The 20607-nt window shown below is 43.0% G+C and overlaps 1 protein-coding gene across 1 annotated transcript in view; it reads right to left on the bottom strand.

Moving 5' to 3' along the window:
- GNAI1 (G protein subunit alpha i1) overlaps positions 1-19033 on the bottom strand; it is an 82041-nt gene extending 63008 nt beyond the window's left edge. The window contains exon 1 of the mRNA XM_055301105.1: positions 18853-19033. Within this exon, the coding sequence (XP_055157080.1) occupies positions 18853-18970 (118 nt within the window). The 5' untranslated portion in view covers positions 18971-19033. The remainder of the gene's footprint in view (positions 1-18852) is intronic.
- Positions 19034-20607: the final 1574 nt, after the last annotated feature.

The following is a 20607-nucleotide window of genomic DNA, read 5'->3' as shown; positions in this document are numbered from 1 at the left end:
TAAACTGGGAATGTAAAGCTGTGTATTATGCCTTTGTCAAAGAAAACAAGGATACTAAATTAAAATGAATACTTGGTTCTTTTTGAAGAGTACATCTGACATGACAAGCTTGATTAATTTAATCGGCCCTCTTAGAGTCTGTCATCATCATGCTGGGGCCAGTTTGTGAATGATAGAGACATTTTTACATTGTGGCACACCTTGAAAAAATATTTTAGTTACTTTGGTTAATGGGGAAGTCATTAACACAGAAAAAAAATCTAAAATATAACAATCCACATTTATTCTTTGGTAAATATAGTTTGAACTCTTTCTTCAAAGATTTAGGATATTTTTAAAATATATTCCATTTTACATTTGAAATATTTCAGCCCTAGATAAAGATATAAGAGATGAGACTGACTCTATACTAATCCCAGATTATATCATGTAGTTGGTTTCTCTCATTTTTAAAAAACAAAACACTGACACTATTTTAATGTACAGTAGGAGTTAAGAAAAATTCAGTTAAAACACTTGATTATGTATATCGGTTAGTACTGGTATTTTAAGTTATAGTTACTAACTCTTCCAACATAAGATATAACTAATTCATTCAACCGGCATTTACTGAAAGTCTACTCTTTACCAGACTCTGTTCCCCTAATGGAGGAAAAATACCTTTAATTTAACAAATGCAAAAGCCCATTTACTGCAAGGATAGAAGCTTACTTTAGATCTAACCGTAATAAATACTTGACAAGCAATATATGAAGAGGGTTAAGAACCTGGAATTTGATGAGGAGATAGGACGGAGCCTGGTCACTTACTAGTAGTATAACCTTGGGCAAATTACTTATCTATCTAAGCCTCAATTTCGATTTCCTACTTTGCAACAAGAGATTATTATTACCTACCCCAGTTCTAACAATTGAAGAAACAGGGTTTATGAAAGAGAAATGAGGAGAGGCAATAAAAGAATGAAGAACATAAATATAAAAGTAGAGAAATCAACTCAATATAAACATTTCAATCTAATATTGTTTGTGCCCTTTAGTAGTGAAAGTACTGAATAGTTAACATCTCTGAACTTGAAATTCAAGTGCCTGCCGCTCCTTGTTAAGTTCAAAGCCCACCCCCAGCATTTACTGCCCCCATAACTAATGTTTCCTTTTGCTTTATTTTGCCACTACACTCCTTGAGGGCAGGACCCATGTTTGACACAACTGGGTCCACACGCTTGACATAGTGCACAGGAGACAGTAGCTGATTTAACATTTATTGAATGATACTGCATTAAGGTCCAGAGAGATTTTCCTCATGTATAAAATCAGGGTACATGGTAGGAACATCACTGAGCCTTATGATTCATGATACTCACAGATGATTCCTCAATGAGGCACTTATTCCAAAGAAGGTGGGAGCACCACGGGAATGAGGGTTTTACAACAGCTCACTTACAGAAAGTGGAGGACAGAATTGAGACATCTTGTGGCATTTGGTAGTACAGGCAGGCCAAATGCAAAAACAGTCTCTACTGGATTCATATCACAATCAGCACAGAACAAGTAATGTTCATAACAACTGTATAGTTTTGTAGATTTTTAATTTGTCTTTATGACTGCTTAGAATTTTGAAATGTATGATTTTTACACTTATTTACGTGCTGAGTAATTGTAATACAGTTAAATGATATCATAGTATATGTAAGTCAATATGAGGAATCTGTAAGAATTGTTTCCTCCTTATTAAAGGCATAGATATTACTCAACTTTGACAAACACTGGGCCAAACTCAGCTCATAAATACATGTGGGCAGGACTGGAAATTGCTAAGGATGAAAAGGTATTCCTAGAAAGAAGAACAGCATGATTAAGAGTATCACAGATAAGAAAGCATGGAACATACCCAGAGTTTGCCAAGGGATGGTCATGGGAAATATGGAAAGGCTAGGTGGGAGCCAAACCACAAAACTCTTGAATACCATACTAATAAACAGGTGATATTCTGTAAATAATCGGAGCTACTAAAGACTTCTGAGAAATTACTGATAAGATCAAAGCTGTCATTTAGGAGGATTAATTTAGAATGAAGGGCGGAAAGTGTGTAGGTGGGAAGACCAGGTAGGAGGGTATTACAGCAGATTAATTTATGTGAAAATGGAAGGAAGAGGAGGATGGACAAGGCAATGGAAATGAGAGTAAACATGGCTTGGGAAATAACCAGATGTGGGAGCACGGAAAACAAAGATGCCAAAATTGCTACGAATTAGCCTATAATAACAAAACTTGTTTACTTATGAAATATTTCAGTCATACAAAAGTATCCAGAAAATAATAGAACATCTGTCTATTCAGGATCCTGTTTAAGATTAAAACATTATAGTGTCCTGGACAGCCCTCCCTCATCTACTTCCCTTTTTACCCCCCAAAATGGCCAGCACTCTGATTCTGATGTTTAGCCTCCCCATGCACTTCCTCATACTTCTGCTAGTATGTTCTACCTATAAACATATGATACAGTTTTGGATATTTTTTAACTTTATATGGAAGTGTCAGAGTATATCATCTTGCAAACTGCATATTTAACATTGGCACTGAGATTTATCACACAATTTCTCAATCACAATATTTCATTTGCATAATTGTATAGAGTAGTTCATTTTTTGTTGTTTTAAAGATTTATGTATTTATTCCTGAGACGCACAAACCGAGAGAGAGGCAGAGACATAGGCAGAGGGTGAAGCAGGCTCCTCGCAGGGAGCTGGATGTGGGACTCAATCCTGGATCCAGGGATCATGACCTGAGCCCAAGGCAGGCATCCAACCGCTGAGCCACCCAGGTGCCCCGAGTATGTCATTTTTAACATACACCCTATTCATTCTCTCACATTTATTCATACATGATGGCGAATAATTAGGCTATTTTAAGTTCTGCTACTACTAGCAATATTGCAGGGAACTTTTTTTTTTTTTTGGTACAACTACAATACTTTCCCTGGAGTCTATACATGGGAAGGGGGGGAGGGGATTACTACATGGTCATTGTATCGTTACCCAAAATCCTGTAGCAATTGATGTTCCCACTGAAAAGGATATTAAAGATGTCCAGGTCAGCGTTTGGTTTTGTCTGATTCTGATAGGCGTGAAATGGTATCTCATTTTATTTTGCATTTCCATCATAACAGGTGTACATAGTATGCTTTTTGCCCCACTTTGTTTATGGTGCATACGTCATCAATATTAACATGAATGAAATAATCAATTTTGTCTACGAAAGTTTACATTTTTTTCCTTGTTGAGGAAAGTCTTCTCTATTGCCGACGAAAAGGTTCTCAGGTCATATATTCTAAATGCATATATAATTAAATTAATACAATAATATCATTTGTCAAAATCATTTAAGGCATATTTAAGCAATTCTAAATCTTCCTACTGAACTTGAAGAAAAGCAAGCAATTTCTGTCCAAAGTAACAAAATCGAGAAGCACACACAAGAGGGGACGTTATATGGAACAAATATGCAAAGTTTTACAGGGCAGGTTCTGATGAATCTCAAAATGGACCAGACTCACTTCTTTAGAAGAGACAGTCCTTCCACCACCCCTCTGCAAATTACATTGCAGATTAAAGTAACAATGTGAAGTCATTTTTACTCATCAGTTTAGTACAGATAATTACAAGAACCCTCAATGCTAATGAAGGTGAGGTGAAAACAGCAGCCTCACATGCCACCTGCAGGGGTAGAAACCAGAACGTGCGGGAAAAGCAATGTAGCTGTACACATCGTTAAGTCCTAACTTTTAACTCAATAACTTAAGGAAATAATCAGGAATATAGGTGATGATATATGCATAAAATACAGTCATCATGGTATAATATCCGATTATAAAACTAAAAGACCTCAATTTTCAACATCAGTGTGATTCAATAAATTATGGAAGATCTGTAAGATGATCACTACGTAGGCACTAAACTTGAGATATGTTGAAAATACTTAATGATGGGTAAATATATAAGCCACAGAAGTACATGGTTCTATCAATATACAGTACCATGTCAACTATTCAAGATGCACAGAGGAAAGAAACTTACTCAAAGGTTTATTTTCCCAAATGTTCAAAGAACACATGCAATACTCAATAACTAGACAATCGGCCTTTGAAAATAATTAGATATTGGAACAAACGAGAGCAATGCCTAGATACTCTTCCCACAATAAAATAATGCCACATATAATCACAGATATTCAAGTTACTTTGAGATATCAGTAACATCTCAGGTAAGGCTCAAGACTACACGACACAAAACATGTAGGACAATGAACATAAACGCCACCGCCGATGGAACAGTCTGATAGAAAAAGCCACTTCTTTGTTGTTTAGGTGTAACGAACTATTTTTTGATACTAGATGTAACACAGGCTGGGAGGCAGCACCAAACGTTTCTGTTTAACGGAGTCTGGTAGCCCTTTCCTCCCTTGGCTTCCTGAGGAGCAGGTGCCAGGGCCCCGCATTTTTCTCCCACCAGAGCTGCCCAGACCACAGGGGAGCGAGGATTTGACCAAAAGGTAGCTCGATCTCCACCTGCCAAAGGTTGAGGACTGTACATGCAGGGACAAAAAGGTGAGATGGGCAGATCAGAGTTGTCTGATTTTGGAAAACCAGGTAAGAGTTTGAGGCAGTGAGTGATATAACCTGGGCATAAGACTTACAGAGTTGGAAATCAGAAGCCAGGAAGGAAACCGCCACAGCAAGGCCGTTAGCTCCAGAGCCAAAGGCATCATCTGGTTCCCAACCCATCAGCTTTAATGGTTGTCTTCTTTGGGTTTCCCTTGAGCTGTGTCATAAAACACTCTCTGATGGAGCGAGTTCAAGGGGTGTCTCTTCCTAACACAGAAAAAGCCTTATCTATAAACAGAGACACCCCTCACACACTTTCCATGCCAAATGTTTACCATACCTACCAGCACATATGCCATTATTATCAGAGAATAATATGTAAATGTTAAATAGAAAAATAGAAGAGGACGAAAAACTTTGTGAATATTTTCTGTGCAAGAAAGTTGCAGAATGTATGTTTTATGAAGTCTCTAAACTGAAGTTATCACACTACTGCTGTATTAAAGTATGAAACAATCTTAGATCTGCACCATATAATCCATTGTTACAAGAGACATATTTGGAATAACAGAATCACAATATAAGAACAGAAATGCTCCAGCTGAATGCTTCCATTTAAGGCACACACATATCAAGTTTTAGAATCTCAAACTAATCCCTGAAAATGCTGCAAAGATAAATGACATATATGTTATTAAAAGACCACCTTTCTTAAATCACAGACTACGTAAGAGGGAAATAAATGACAAGTAAGTGCCATCTCTATATTCTCACTCAAAACGTCGTATCAGATGCGCTGGATATCTTCATTGCAAACGTATCCATATGATATTTAATGATTAAAATGATAATAAATCTAAATAATCTTAACTTTCAGAAACCCAGACAAACCATTATGCCAAACAATTTCTAGATACCACACAACTCTGAAAATGTTAAAGTTGATTTCTTAACCTAGTCCCCCAGGTGTATGGATCCATTTTTAAAAATGTTATAGCATTTTCTACTTTTATTCAGGAAAAAAAAAGTGAGTTATCTAAAAGACTTATTCTGATGCTTGAATATTCTAACATTTTTGGTTTTTTTTTAAAACAACATTTGTTCACTGATGAAGACGAAACATCCACATACACCCAAATATAATTTACACAAGTCTATGGATTATAGAGCTTAAGTTCTGCTGACTGGCTCTCCAAACATAGCCACTACTCAGATTCTGTTAGAGTTTTCTATTCCTCAGAACTACTCTTTTTATATTGGCCACATTTTATAGTAGAGTTTAAGTCATCTCAAATGTGACTGCTAGGGACCCCTGGGTGGCTCAGTGGTTAGGCGTCTGCCTTCAGCCCAGGGTGTGATCCTGGAGACCGCATCGGGCTTCCTGCATGGAGCCTGCTTCTCTCTCTGTCTCTGTCTATGTCTCTGCCTCTCTCTGTGTCTCTCATTAATAAATTCTTTAAAAAAAAAATGTGACTGCTAAAAATCCCTTGGGCTGCAGTGTTGGTTGATAACTTTTCAAGAAATTAGTCCTAAAATTCTAAGTATCTCCATGCACACAGTATAAGTTACTTTGGAATTCCTTACTTATTCCTTGCTCTGAAAGCTTTTGAATAGCTTTCGGCAAAAAGCAATAAAATTCAGCCTGATGTATAAAATGCAATCATCCAAAACAAAGTTAAAATGATTTACTACGAAGCTACAGTAAGACAAAAAGAGAGAAGAAACCCAGAGGTCATTTTCTTAAACTTATTAGTAAACAAGCCAAAATAACCATATTGCTTTAATCCTATAGTAGAACACTTAAAGAATGTTTCCTCTATTTTAATTAATAACAGCTTCCCAAAGACTGTTCCATTTCCAGATACCTAGATAATGCAGGCCATACAGTTGGCCTCTATAAATATTTGTTGAATGAATTTACACATTTCGTAAGAACCAGGTGTCATAACTAACTTGAAGTTAGGCCTAACCAGCAAACGAAAGCAGAAATGATAGATCATTTACGAGATATTTAATCACAAAATGTTTCATATTTTGTAGTACTTGTCAGTAAATATGAGTGTAAAGGATCGTTTTCTAGGATCAGAAATGCCTTTTAAAGGCAATGGAAATCACCTCGTATGTAAGGTCAGATTAGGAGAGATGAGGTTACATAACAACAGTACAATCAATTATTTCAAGACCAATGACTGTAAACTTTCTGAGTTTGCAACCGCCCTTTATTTACTTCTGAGAAAAGAATGTCATCATGAACATTACCAGCTGAAAATGTTCATAAAAACATATTTATAAGGTCACACTCAACCTGACCTTGAATAATCATATCATCAAAAGAAGAAGTCCACTTTAAAAATTCTTGCTAAGTACACAGAAGATTCATTATGACTAATTATAGTTTTTGATCACTCTCCAGGAAGTGCATGTTTCCATGTAAGATAATATCAAGAAGTTTTTCTCAAAATGTGCTACTAAAAAACCATTTCAGGTTAACTTTAAGAGCTTAACTATATAAGTCTGATAGGCTTTGCATATGCATGTGCACACAGGCATGTGTATAAATTACAGTGAGCTCTTACTTTGTGCAAAGCACTGTTTTTAATACCTTATAGATGAGGTTATAGGAGATTTCGTGAATGTGGCAAAGAGAGGATAAGTCTTGAAAAACGTTTATCCAATGGATAAATGGAAAAGATCCAGGAGGATCACCTACTTTAGGACTCTGTGGCCCAAAATATGGACCAGCCCGGTGATCAGCTGCAAAGGCAGCCCGAGGGCCTGTGCGAAATGCGGGATCTCAGGCTCCATCCCAGACCCAGAATGAAAATCTACATTTTAAAATACTCCAGCTTATTTCCACGCTTACTGAAGTTTGAATTTAAGAAGAGCTACTCTGGGATAATAAGGTGAGCACACCTGGACCAGCAAAAGCATATGATAAGGACAGTGTGAAAAAAAAATCTAACCTCAGAGCAGGGATGCAAAGAATAATAGAGGATATAAGATGAGGAATTTTTTAAAACTACGGATGTGTTTTTCTTTCTTCTCCTCTGCTCTTACATGCATAATGGGAGAAGAGGTCGACAGGATTTATTAGTGCCATCAGATGAAAATGAGGAGCACAGGTGGCTTACTTTCCAGGCATCGCAGGGCAGAGACCCTGGCAGCCATAGGGCAGCTGGTGGCCTAATGGCAACTGCAGAAGGCAGCTAGGGATGAGAGAGGCGGGGAGTCCCCTCTACCTTGCTCTCCTCTCTTTGAGCCACAGCTTCAGAGGTGAACAGTATGTCAGAAAAGATGAAGAGATTGCTCAAGGCAGAGGGGCCCGTGTGAGGTCCTGGGAGAAGAGTCACCTCGGCATGAACACCCCCCCAAGCAGCCTGGCGGAAAAGGCTGGCTAAGCAGAAGAACACCTGAAGTCATCTCTTGGTGGCACACTGGCACCACTGCAAGATGGACAGGATATGGAATTTACCATATGCTTGATGGGACCAAGAAGACAGGTGCTCAAGGCAGCCAAGAGCCTGGCTACTAATACTGGCTCTGCAGCCAAGGGCTGCCCAGGAAACACAGGGATCAAGAGGTCCACAGCATCCAGGAGACACAAAGGAGGGCCAAGACAGTAAGAGGGACGGTCCTGGCTGTGAACAGAATGAGACGTAAGAGACCAATAAGCAGTGCATGCTGGCAGGCAAGCAAAAAACTGGCTGGCAGGACCAGGGGCACCAGGGCAGTACTGGGAGAGCCAAACCCCCCCCCCCACTCACACACATTTGCACCCACGTGTGCATGCACACACACACTCACATACGCCTCAGAAGCACAGACCACATGAGCAAAGGGTGGCAGGAGGCAAAAAGCCTGCACAGCAATGAAGGGAAACCTTACATTCAACGTTGCTGGATGAGAAAAAAAAGTGAAACAGGAAAATAAGCAAAAGATTCAGAAAACAAAGTTGATGGAGCTTTTGACTGAGTGTGAAAGCAAATAAGAAATCAAGGATCAGTGGGGCCACCAATAAAACAGAGGCAACCGGGAGAAGGAGGAAGCAGCTGAGTAAGTGGGTGAGAGAGAATGCCTTCTGCTTTGGAACACTGTGTTAATAAGGTAAGTGAAGGACATCTGCCCTCTACTCTAACCCTGAGAGATGAAGAAGAAAATTATAGCCAACGTGGGGTGCACGTGATTCACAGAGACGATGTGCTGGTTAATATGTGCTAGCAATAAAAAAAATTACTAGAGGACACAATCTACCAACCGTGAAATACAGTCAAGACCCTACAACTATCTGAACCCTAAGAATTTTATAAAGATTTCATAAAGAAAAAAAAAAAGATTTCATAAAGAGACTATGAATTAAGTACGGTAGGATGAAAGTGACTTTTTTAAAAACCTAGAAAAACAAGTATCACTAATAAAATTAAAAACTCGATTTATTAAAAGGCAGATCAGTTTAGTGCTAGATAGAGAAGGTGAACTAAAGGACATACAAGTAACACAAAAAGATAAGGAGATTTGAAAAAATTGCAGAGGCACTTGGGTGGCTCAGTTGGTTTAAGCATCTGCCTTTGGCTCGGGTCATGATCCCAGAGTCCTGGGATGGAGCCCCCCACACCCCAAGTCGGTCCTTGGGCCCCTGGCTCCTCCCTCTGCCTCTGCACCTCCCCCACTCCTGCACACGTGCTCACTCACTCTCTCAAATATATAAATAAAACCTTAACAAAAATGAGAAAGACAGGAAGTTAGAATGAGAAGCCTGACCTAATTATAAAAGAAAATCCAGAAGACAGAGACCAACCATAAAATAATCTCTAAAAAAATATATTCCTGTGGGTTATAGGAGTGCCTGTTTTATTTCTCAATACTCCTATATAATTGAAAAAATAAATATTTTAAAGAAAAAGCAATTTAAAGAGTGAATAGAAAAAGTGGGCACGAGGTGACTCAGTGCTTGAGCATCTGCTTTTTGCTCAGGTCTTGATCCCAGGATCCTGGGATCGAGTCCCACATTGGGCTCCCCACGGGGAGGCTGCTTCTCCCTCTGCCTGTGTCTCTGCCTCTCTGCGTCCCTCGTGAATAAATAAATAAAATCTTTTTAAAAAGTGACAAAGTAAATTGGGAATGCAGCCTCAAATTTTAAAAAATTTAGATGAAAAATGAGAGGTTAAAAATGATTTAAGGAGAGTATGAACAGTTTTGCTTGTATTTTATTATTTTTAATGCTGGACTGACTTGAGAATTTTACGGACCAGGGCGCTGCAGTTTTTAGATAAATGTGAAGATGGCAGAGACAATCAGGGTACATGAAAGGTTCTGGGAGGCAAGAGAGGATGAGTGAGAGGGAGGGAGGCGGTACGCAGCACTGGCCCCGATGAGCACCAACTCATCAGTTCCAGCAACTTAACTGACCAGAGTGACGACTGGTTACAGTCACAGCACATCCCTTGCGTATAATTCTTGATCCTGTTGCTGATTACATGGACTGCTCAGGTTGTGAAAACTCAATAGATCGATTTTAAATTGCACTGAAATAAATGTAAATGTTACTCTTGAAATTAGATTAACTTCAGAACTACCAATAAAAATGCAGTTTTCTTCTAATTCCCATTATATTATATTGATCTTAGGTGCGATTTCATTACAGATCCCATGTTTAGCTGTCAAATAAAAGCTATGTGCCCAAACAAAAAAAAAAAACATACGATATAGATAAGTAAATAATTAGAAAAAAATTTAGACTGTGCCTTAGAAAATCACAGTAAACAAAAGGAACTGCCAGGTAATTTAAGCCTAAGTGTTAAAAGACTTCACTGCAATAGTGAAGTAAAAGAGACAAAAACTATCAGAGTCAATGCTTCGTTGTTTCTATATCAAGGCTAAGACCACTTTTCAAGAGGAGCTCCTTCTCTCTCAAAAGTAAATTCATGGTAATTTTGGAGTCTTATTAGGAATCTGTTTGAGTCATCAGTACAGAAAGTTTCAAAAAGGTTTTTAAATTTGTGGGAAGTAATCATAAATTCCCCAGAGAGATGGCACATTCATTTCAGTCAACTCAAGTGATATTTCATGACTTAACACTAACAGCCTTGTTTTATTTTCAAGGAAGATAAAAGGAAAGTTTGCAGGAAATTATTACATTTATTCTAAAAATGGGTAATAAAAGAGAGAAAAAATTACCTTTAACTCTTTTGTAAAGTTTTCCAATTACTTAAAATCCACTCTCTCTAGAATTCCTAACACAGCACAGTTATTTACCTGGTCTTTTCCCAATGGGGATACTGTTAACAGAAAGCCAAGTCCTACAAGGGTGCCATGGTTGAATCAGAAACTAGTAATTAAGACTGATTTTATACTTTTTGATATCTTTGCTATGTACATACATACCCTTTGCTAAGAAGAGCCAACAAAAGGATTCATTGGCCATAAATGGATCAAACTGGAAGGAGACAGAGAAGGCTGACTCCAAAGAGTCTCTGAAATATTTATCGTAACAGCTTATATTTATTAAGAACTTCTGTGCCATGTATTATTCTCAGCACTCTGGAGGTATTGGCTTACTTTGTCCCCCAGTCCTACAAGGTAGGTACATTTATTATCTGGAATTTATGGAAAAGAAAATTAAAGCTTAAAGAATTGGGATAACTTGCCCAAGTTCTCAAGGAAAACATTTTCCTGCCAGAGTTCTAGGTCAACCATCTTTTCCTGTGCAGCAAGTCTCTGGACAGAGCTAAACAAACCCTGGAGGGCTAAAATTCCTTATATGTGGAAAATGTAAGAAAACGAAGCTATAGAGAGCAAAGTCTCTTCTAGATTACAGGTTTCTATATAATACAGAGTGTACAGCCAGCCAGGATCAAAAAATAAGCTCAGAAATGCACGGAAATAGACAGATTTATGACCACAGTAATTTCTGAAAGGTATGTGACGTCCACCCTCATCTCTGATCAACAATGAAGACCCCAATGTTAAAGCTTACCTCCCTAGCTCCCCTCACAGCTATTACTATACCATGTCTTCCCTATGTCGCCATTATGAGGAATTATTTTTAGGTACATATTTTATTTCCCTATGTAAATCATAAAGTCTCCTAGGGATTTGGTAAACCTAAGGTGTAACTCAAAACAAAAAAATATACAACAAATATACAATTTGCCCTTTGCAAATGCCATCAATGATAATTCTTGCCACTTAAGGATAGGCAAGACAAAAAGAATACACTGTGGTCAGTTTCTGAGCATCCTACTGGCTCCAGAAAGCCAAAGTTACAATCTTACTGTCCCGCTGTGATAGATGTGATGGTGAGCATACATGCAATGCCACCTTGTATGACTGTATATAGTTTAAGAAAGCACTCAAATAACATGGGAAATAGCGGTACAACAATCCTGTTGAAAACAAAGTGTCTGGAATACACAAATATAGAAATCACGTTTCACTCTACACCTAACATACCCACAGTCATATCTTTCTGACCATATGCAACAATAATTAAGTCCCTAAATTAATTTCAGTTTATAGAAGATAGTAATAATATAGTAGGTATTACTTACTCTAACCAAGATATAAAAGAAATAAATGAGAATACACTGGGCCAAAACTCATTAAAATTATTCAAGTCACAAGAAAAAATGGACCAACTTTTTCACTTTAAAAGACTATTAGTTAAAATTAATGTTCAATAATTTACCTAGTCAGTCATTTAAACAACATTTATGGAAGGACTACTCTGTGCCTTTAGATGATAAACAAGTCGAACTGGATTCCTGCTCTGAGGAAGCCAGCCCCACAGAGAGGCACAACAGACAATAAAAAAGTAAATGCACAAGATGATTTCAAAATGGTATAATTAGGAAGGGAGAGGAAGGAAGACAAATTTAGACTGGAAGGTCAGGAAAAACTTCACTGAGGCGGAGGCAAACAAAAATAAAAGTCTTATTTTTTAACACTTATGTCTGGAATGAAATACCATGGGTTCAACATGAAGCACTAGAAACTGGTGATTTTGCTTTTACCACGAGAGTCACAGGCAAAGGACTGAAGAAAATGAAATTATAATCATTCTGCATGCTCTAAAGTTATACATGAGATATCAAGGAGGATATCAGGAAGTGGGGTGCTGCAGCAAAAAAAAAAAAAAAAAAACACTAAAAATGCAGAAATGGGTTTGGAATCAGGTACCAGGCAGAGGCTGAAGTCTTGAGGAGCGTGGTAGCAAGAGCCTGTACTGCCCCAATGTGCTATTGGAACTATAGATGCCAACACCCATGTGAATATGTATTAGAGAAAACCTACGTGGAGATCCCAGGAAACCTACGTGGAGATCCCAGGAAACCTACATGGAGATCCCAGGAAACCTACGTGGAGATCCCAGGAAACCTACATGGAGATCCCAGGAAACAGGCTGCCCGGACACATGGACTCTAACTGTGTTGCCGGCGAGGACGTGGCTGCAAAGGAGAACGTGATGTGCTCAACTAGCAGAAAGGGATCCTTGCTGCCTAGCGGCAGAGAGCCCAAGTGAATTTCGTCCCACAGGTGGGAGAACAGAGCGTGAGCTCAGGACTGGGATATCAGAGGAGAAGACTCCCAAGCAAACCCCTGGAAGGTCCAGGCTGTTTCCTTCCTCGCGGGTTACAGTAAAACGGGACAGGAAGCAAAGATAAATTAAGAGACTCCAAAATGACAGAATGCTGTTAGGTCACAATAATTCTAGAGGCAAGAAACCAGCTGATAGAATTACTCAGCTGCAAACGTGCTACCTTCCCTGACGAAGGAAGGGCGGAGCGTAGCACCCAGAAGGCAGAGCCGGGTCACAGGCTTACCCCCAGGCCTTGAAACCTAAGTTTGCAAAGTGCAGAGGACGGGACAACACCCTTTTTTTTTTTTTTCTTTTTTTTTGTTCTACTTTCTTTTTGAACAGGCGTATCTATCTTATTAGAGGAGCAGAGGACAGATTCTCAAGTTTCACTGGTTCACAGGTAGAGACGCGTTTTGGCCCAGGCTGGCCCAGCCCCAGAAGCCCACGCAAACTGAGGTACAGGAGATCCTGGGCACTGCTGATGCTGTACTGGGTGGAGACTGTGGGAGATGCTGGGATTCGGTAAATGCATTTTACATAAATCTTTGGCAGCCAGAGGGCAGACTGTGGGAGGCAGAATAATAGCTCCCAACGATGCCCATGTCCCAATCCCTGGAACCTGCGAACACGTCACCCTACGTGGCAAAAAGAACTGCGGAGATGTGATTAAGACAAGTTCTCCCGAGGCGAGGTAGGTAGGTAGGTAGGTGGCCGGAATCATCCAGGGGGACCCAATGTAATCACAGGGTCCTTGTAAGTAAAAGGAGGCAACACAGGAGCAATGCATTGGGAGAAAGCCTCTACCAGCCATGGCTAGTTCTGCAGATGGAGAAAGATCCCCATGAGCCAATGAAAGCAGACAGTGTCTAGCCAGAGGATGGGAAAGGCAAAGAAAAAGATTCTCCTGTGAGCTCTCCGAGCAAATGAGTCCTGCGGACATCCTGATCCTAGCTTGATGAAACCTGGCCTTCTGACCTCCAGGAATGTACACTTAATACGTTATACTTTGTTTTAAGCCACTAAATTTATGGAATGGACGTTCACTTTAAAACTAATTTTGCCCTATTTCTGCTAAGATTTTTAATTAGCATTTAACACGTCATAACAGGAGCCAGTCTACGCACTACAAGATTAGGCACTGTTGACCTTAGTTCATTCGGCTCAAATGCCATCTGGGATCTCAGCTTCACCAATGTCACGCTGTGGGAAGTCACACATTGGGTAACTGGATGCCAGAACATGTGACCAAGAAATATGTGACCTAGAAGTGCAACAAATACATCCAGGTCCTCCCATGGGAATTTGTGGTCGCTTAAACTTTCCGAGGCTGAGGCACACATAACAAAAACATTAAGATAGTGGTTGGATGTTCACCTTTTGTTTAAAAAATTACAGCAATCTTTCTGAGGTTTAAATAGCATCTCCCACTAAATCCTGTAAGGCAGGCATTATATTTCCAAACATCTTCAACTAAATTCTCTAACACAGGCATTATGCTTCCTATCATGGATACATTTAACAAGACTCATGCTCTTTACTTATGGCTAAAAGAGGCCAAAAATAAAGGTCACAAAATGAGAGCTGTACAAAAGAAAAATTTTAAGGAATGACATTACAACTGCAACTTAGCAGACTTTCCCCCAATGAATATCCACTGTCATCTTCTCTAACAAATAATACAACTCGTAAAAAGTTCTCACAAAAATCGGAAACAATTCTTAAACCAATATGCTTTTAGATACCATGTGCTTCTTTTGGTCATCACATACTGTTAACATTCCTTTTTGGTTTACTTTGTTTGGCTGGGTAATTATTTATTCCCATCAATACTGAAAATGGCAAAATATATGGTTTATATTCTAGGGGATGTCCTAATTCTATACAAGGTATTAACATAATTAGGAATTAATTAAGCAAAAAAATAAAAAATAAAAAATAAAAAATAAAAAATAAAAAATAAAAAAAAAGGAATTAAGCAAAAAAAAAAAATTTAAAAAAAAGGAATTAATTAAGCACATGACAAAGTAGATGGCTGTTAGGGATGGATACAAATCCAACTTAGAATGATCCTGCCCCTGAAGTGCTCACACCAGTCAGAGAAACAGGCAGGGCACAGGGCTAAACAACACTAGAAACCAGAGTGCAATATGCTTCGCCATATGCCAACCGCTCCTATCTGGAGGAGGAGGGTACCCTGAGGAAAAGAGCATAAGGATGCAGGGAAACGAGGCCTGGAAGAAAGTTTTTATTGTGCAGGCAATGGAGAAGTCAACAAAGGTTTCTGAGCAAGGAATGAGGATGATAGGGTAGGCTAGATGCAAAAGACAGAAGCAGGGACGTCTTCTGGAATTAGCCTGTTTGAGACATCGGAGAATTTGAAACTGCAAATTTTAAGAATGAGAAACAGAAGATACAGAAAAATCAGCCCTTTCAAAAGACACTGTAACACCACCTGTAGTGCCCATCATTGTAATTGTTAATATTAAGGTAGGGGAGTGAGAGAGAAGCATAGAACCAAATACCAGGTCCATTTATTCAAGGAAATAGACTTTCTGACATCTAAGATCCTGAGCCAATGCTAAGGAAATAGCTAAAGCAATGCGAAATCCAAACTCCTGCAATGCCAGAATTTCCCAACTAAGGAAGTCACAGGGCAAGTTTAAAGGAAACAAAAAAGATTAATGATGTAGCTTCTCGAAGAGCTGGTTGCTGGCTCCAATGGAAAAATAATCACCAAGCAGAAGAGATCTTATCCCTCACCTAATTTTCACTCAACCTACAATATTTAAAACAAACCACAGAAAGAGATAAGGTGTGGGCTTTGTGAGGATAGCGGAGTACAGAGGACAGTGAGGTGGACTAAAGGAGATTTAAAACAATTTTAGAGTAGAATGATTTATGAAGAATGAATGAATGTTTTATTTCTGTATAATCTAACCCTTTACATCTTTGAAAATCATACCAATATTTAAGAAATACCCCTATGTGCAATATAGTCCCACTGAAAACACAGCCAAAACCTAATGATGTAGCCCTTAAAACAACGAGAGACCATAACATCCTCAAAGGTATGACAATAAGAAATGTGTTCCCCTCAGGCAATAGGCCATCTCTAATGGAAAGAAACAGTCATTATAAAAATAAGTTTTTCTATTTAGGATTATCATTCCCATACCAATGCCTGAAAACTAAACCTAAAGACTTGAACCACTCAAACCCTGACCTAATTTCCTTTAGGTCAATGATTAGACTAAGTCCCTCTTTTTGAAGGCCTAATTCACTGCTCCTAACATGGATAGTAAAATATATGATTTAAAAAAATTAATTATAATAGACAGCCAGTACCTTTTTTTTTTTTTTACTAATAATGTGCATCTCATACCTGAATCTCTCAACCCAGATGTCTAAAAGACGATACATATATGCCTTAAGAAAAAAAAAAATGCAGGGACCCCTGAGAGGATCAGTGGTTACAGCGTGATCCCAGGGTCCTGGGCTCAGGACCTTTGGCTCAGGGCGTGATCCCGGGGTCCTGGGATGAGTCCCACATTGGGCTCCCTGCAGGGAGGAGCCTGCTTCTCCCTCTGCCTCTGCCTCTGCCTCTCTGTGTCTCTCATGAATAAATAAATGAAATCTTTTCTAAAAATGCAATATAATGAACTATTTACTGTACTATCTTAAATATACTTTGGATGCTTTTTGCCTTAAATGGAATTCATGTAATGAAAAAAACTAAAATAATTAAGAGGAAGATGACCTGATAAAAATGGAAGTGACAATGGTTATAGATCACCTAGAAAACCATTTTCTATTTCTATTTGATCCACTTGTGTTTTATATGGGACGATTTCACCGAGCTTACACATTTTTGACTTTAAACATCCAAAAAAGAACCGAAGGTCAAAACTTCACTGCTAAAGACAAATCAGGAAAAAAAAAAAAATGTTTTGAAACATTCCAAGAATAACATTTACGAAATAAGCCAGCATTTTGTTTATAGGAACTAGAGTGCTGGGACCCTGGGCAAAAGGGTAGAGTAGGAGTAAAATAAGGAGTAAGGAGGAGAGCTGGGCCAACAAGACAGGGGTGCAAAGGATTTCTACGGAGAGAGGAGATGCAAGGGGAAAAGCAAAACACTAGAGAAAACATAGCTGATGGAATCCAGTTACCTAAAAGAGTCTTAAAAATCATTCTGAAATCTAACATTGCTGGTATAGAAAAACAAAAATCTCATCATGTCTTCTGAACATCATGACTCTTCTACACCCTCCTCCTCACTCTCACTATAGCCGGTTGTAGAGGTGCAACTTTTACTTCCACCTCACCCATTGAGCTATTCTTGTCAATGTAGGTGCTCATCAGAGGTTAGTTTTTACCCCCAGGGGACCCTCCCGACTATCCGGAGACATTTTCAAGGATCAAGGGTGGAGGGAGGGCGCTGCTACTGCTACTGGAATCCCGGGGGCAGATGCCAGAGAACACCATGGATGCTACACATCCCACAACCTACAAGACAGCCTGCCCAACAAAGAACCACCCAGCCTAAGACGCCCATAGAGCTAAGGTTGAGAAACACCGACGTCTTCCAAACAGAAGCAAACACCAACTCCTCTGACTTTGAGCCCAGCCCACCTCTTTCCGACAGACATCTAATGAAAGCATCACAGGGCAGCAGAGGGCTCCTTTTCCAATGGCTCTAAACATGGTGGCTGGCTGGCTCAAAACTGGACCCACGGGGAAATCCATGGAAAGAATGCATCAGAGCAGGAGTACAGAATCTGCAGGGAAAGAACTTTGGGATCTTCCTTTTGTTTCCTTTATGTCTCAAGCACATTCCCAGCACAAGGGGACCACCTACCTGTTCCCCTGTCAAGGTGTGTTTCTTCTATGCTCCATACACTGAAAATACACTGACCTCCGCCAAATGTGGTATTTCTTGTTAACGTAAGAACTTAGGTAAACGGCGCTAACTGAGAAAGATCTATACTGGGGACAAGGGTGAAGAAAACCAAGCAGGTCTTTAAGATGCAAAGTTATTTCACAGCTTGCTAGCAGAATGACTCAGATCATTATTACTTTTAGTCATGCCAAGTTTGCTGCTTCTAAGCCTACTAGTAATGGAGAGAAAAAAAAAAAAACCACCATTTTTTCCTGCAGTCATTAAACCAATGAGACAGGAGCTTACTGAAAACAGGTTTGTGCGATATTTTCTTTTATTATGGCTGGTGTAAAGCAGAAGCAGTCGCTGCTGGGGCAAATGAAGGTTCTGAGAAACCTTGCACCTGCCTGAGTAGCCACAGGGTGCATGTGAGCTGGGGGGGGGGGGGGCAGCGAACAAAAGAAACCCCAAGTCAGATCCACAAATCCTACGCTGTGGGCATTTTCCTAGTGCATCCTCCCGTCAGAACCCTGGCTTACTCTTTTTTTGTTTTTTTGGCTCTTTCCGAAAGCTGGAGCAGAGCTCCGCAGCGCGCGTCTCCGGGACGCCAGCCCCGAGCACCCGCAGCAGCCCGGCCCGGGGAGGGCGCTCGGGCGCCGCAGGACGCGCCCCGGGCCCGCGGAGCGCAGGTCGGGGTCGGGGCCGGGGCCGGGGTCGGGGTCGGGGGCCGGGCGGGGGCCGGGGTCGCGGGGTCCCGAGGTCCCGGGGCCCCGGGGCGGGTCCCGCCCGCCGCGCTCACCGAGCAGCAGCAGCTTGACCTCGCGCGCCGCCTTCTCGCCGTCCTCCCGCAGGTTGCGGTCGATCATCTTGCTGCGCTCCACCGCCGCCTTGTCCTCGGCGCTCAGCGTGCAGCCCATGGTGCCGCCGCCGCTCCTCCGGCTCCCGGGCCGGCGCCCCAGCGAGCTGCCCCCGCCCCGCCGCCCGCCGCCCGCCGCCCGCTCCCGCAGCGCCGCGCCAACTCCCGCTGCCCCGCGCGAGCCCCGCCGCCCGCCGCCGCCGCCGCCAGCGCCCGAGCCCTGCCCGAGCCCAGCCCGAGCCCAGCCCGGCGTCCGCGCCGCCGCGGCCCCGCCCCGCCCCGCCCCCCGCGCCCCCGCCCCGCCCCCCGCGACCACTCCCGGGCGCGCTCCCGCGCACGTGCCCCGGACAGCGCCCCTCGCACGGGCGCGCCCCCCACCCCCCCCCACCCCCCGGGCCGGAGCCGACCTGCCCCCCGGCGGCGCCCAACTTGGGAGCCGGGGAAAGGCCGCCCGGGCGTGGGAGCCTGCGCCGCCGCCGCGCGGGGCCCGGGGTAAGGGGCTGCCGGCCTGGGGGATGTGGGCGACGGGGGCAGCTGGGGGGGGCGGGGGGGCAGAAAGGAGGGGGAAGCGGGGGGGAGCAGGGGAGGGGGAAGAGGGAGGAGCGGGGGGAGCAGGGGAGGAGGAGCGGGGAGCAGGGGGAGGGGGCAGCGGGGGGGGGAGCAGGGGAGGGGGAGGGAAGAGCGGGGGGGGAGCGGGAGAGCGAGAAGTGGGGAGGGGGGAGCAGGGGAGGAGGAGCGGGGAGCAGGGGGAGGGGGCAGCGGGGGGGGGAGCAGGGGAGGAGGAGGGAAGAGCGCGGGGGGGAGCGGGAGAGTGAGAAGTGGGGAGGGGGGAGCAAGGGAGGAGGAGCGGGGAGCAGGGGGGAGCTGGCAGGGGGGGGGAGCAGGGGAGGGGGCATGGCAGGGAGAAGGAGGGGCGGGGGAGCAGGGGGTGAGGGCTAGGCGGGGGGAACAGGGGAGCAGGGGAAGGAGAGGCAGTGGGGGGGAGGAGGGACCAGGGAGGAGGGGGGAGGGGGGAGCAGGGGAGGAGGAGCAGGGGGAGGGGGCAGCGGGGGGGAGCAGGGGAGGGGCAGCGGGGGGAGCAGGGGAGGGGCAGGGGGAGCAGGGGGGAGGGCGAAGCAAGGGGGGGTCAGGGGACCAGGGGAAGAGGAGGCAGTAGGGGGGAGCGGGGAGCAGGGGAGGGGAGAGCAGGGAGTGGGGGGAGGAAGCAGGGAAGCAGGGGAGGAGGAAGCGGGGAGTAGGGGACAGGAGAGCAGGGAGCAGGGGGAGAGTGGGAAGCAGGGGAGGGGGAGTGGGGGGAATGGGGAGCAGGGGAGGGAGCGGGGGAGTGAGGAGCAGGGAAGGGTGGGGGAGGAGGGAGTGGGAGCAGGGGAGGGGAGAGCAGGGGAGGGGGGAGTGGGAAGCAAGGAGGGAGAGAGCAGGTAGCAGGGGAGGGCGGGCAGGGGGGGACCAGGAAGCAGAGGAGGGGGGAGCGGGGAGCAGGAGAGGGGGAGTGGGGAGCGGGGGAGGAGGAGGGGGTGGCCAGGGACACGCCGAAGGTACCTCCCCGTCCCCTCCCCTCCCCCCTCCTGTGCATTCCCACAGTTCTTTCTCCAAGCACCGACCATCTGCGTGGATTTTCTGGTAACTTGGCTGTTCAGCCCGCAGTTTGAAAGGCCGGAGCCTCGAACCCCCAGCGCCTCCCCAGCCGGGCCTGCCCCC

Source organism: Nyctereutes procyonoides, unplaced genomic scaffold, assembly GCF_905146905.1.
Source record: "Nyctereutes procyonoides isolate TBG_1078 unplaced genomic scaffold, NYPRO_anot_genome, whole genome shotgun sequence".
NCBI classification, from domain to species: Eukaryota; Metazoa; Chordata; class Mammalia; order Carnivora; family Canidae; genus Nyctereutes; species Nyctereutes procyonoides.
This window is presented reverse-complemented; position numbering and strand designations above follow the sequence as displayed.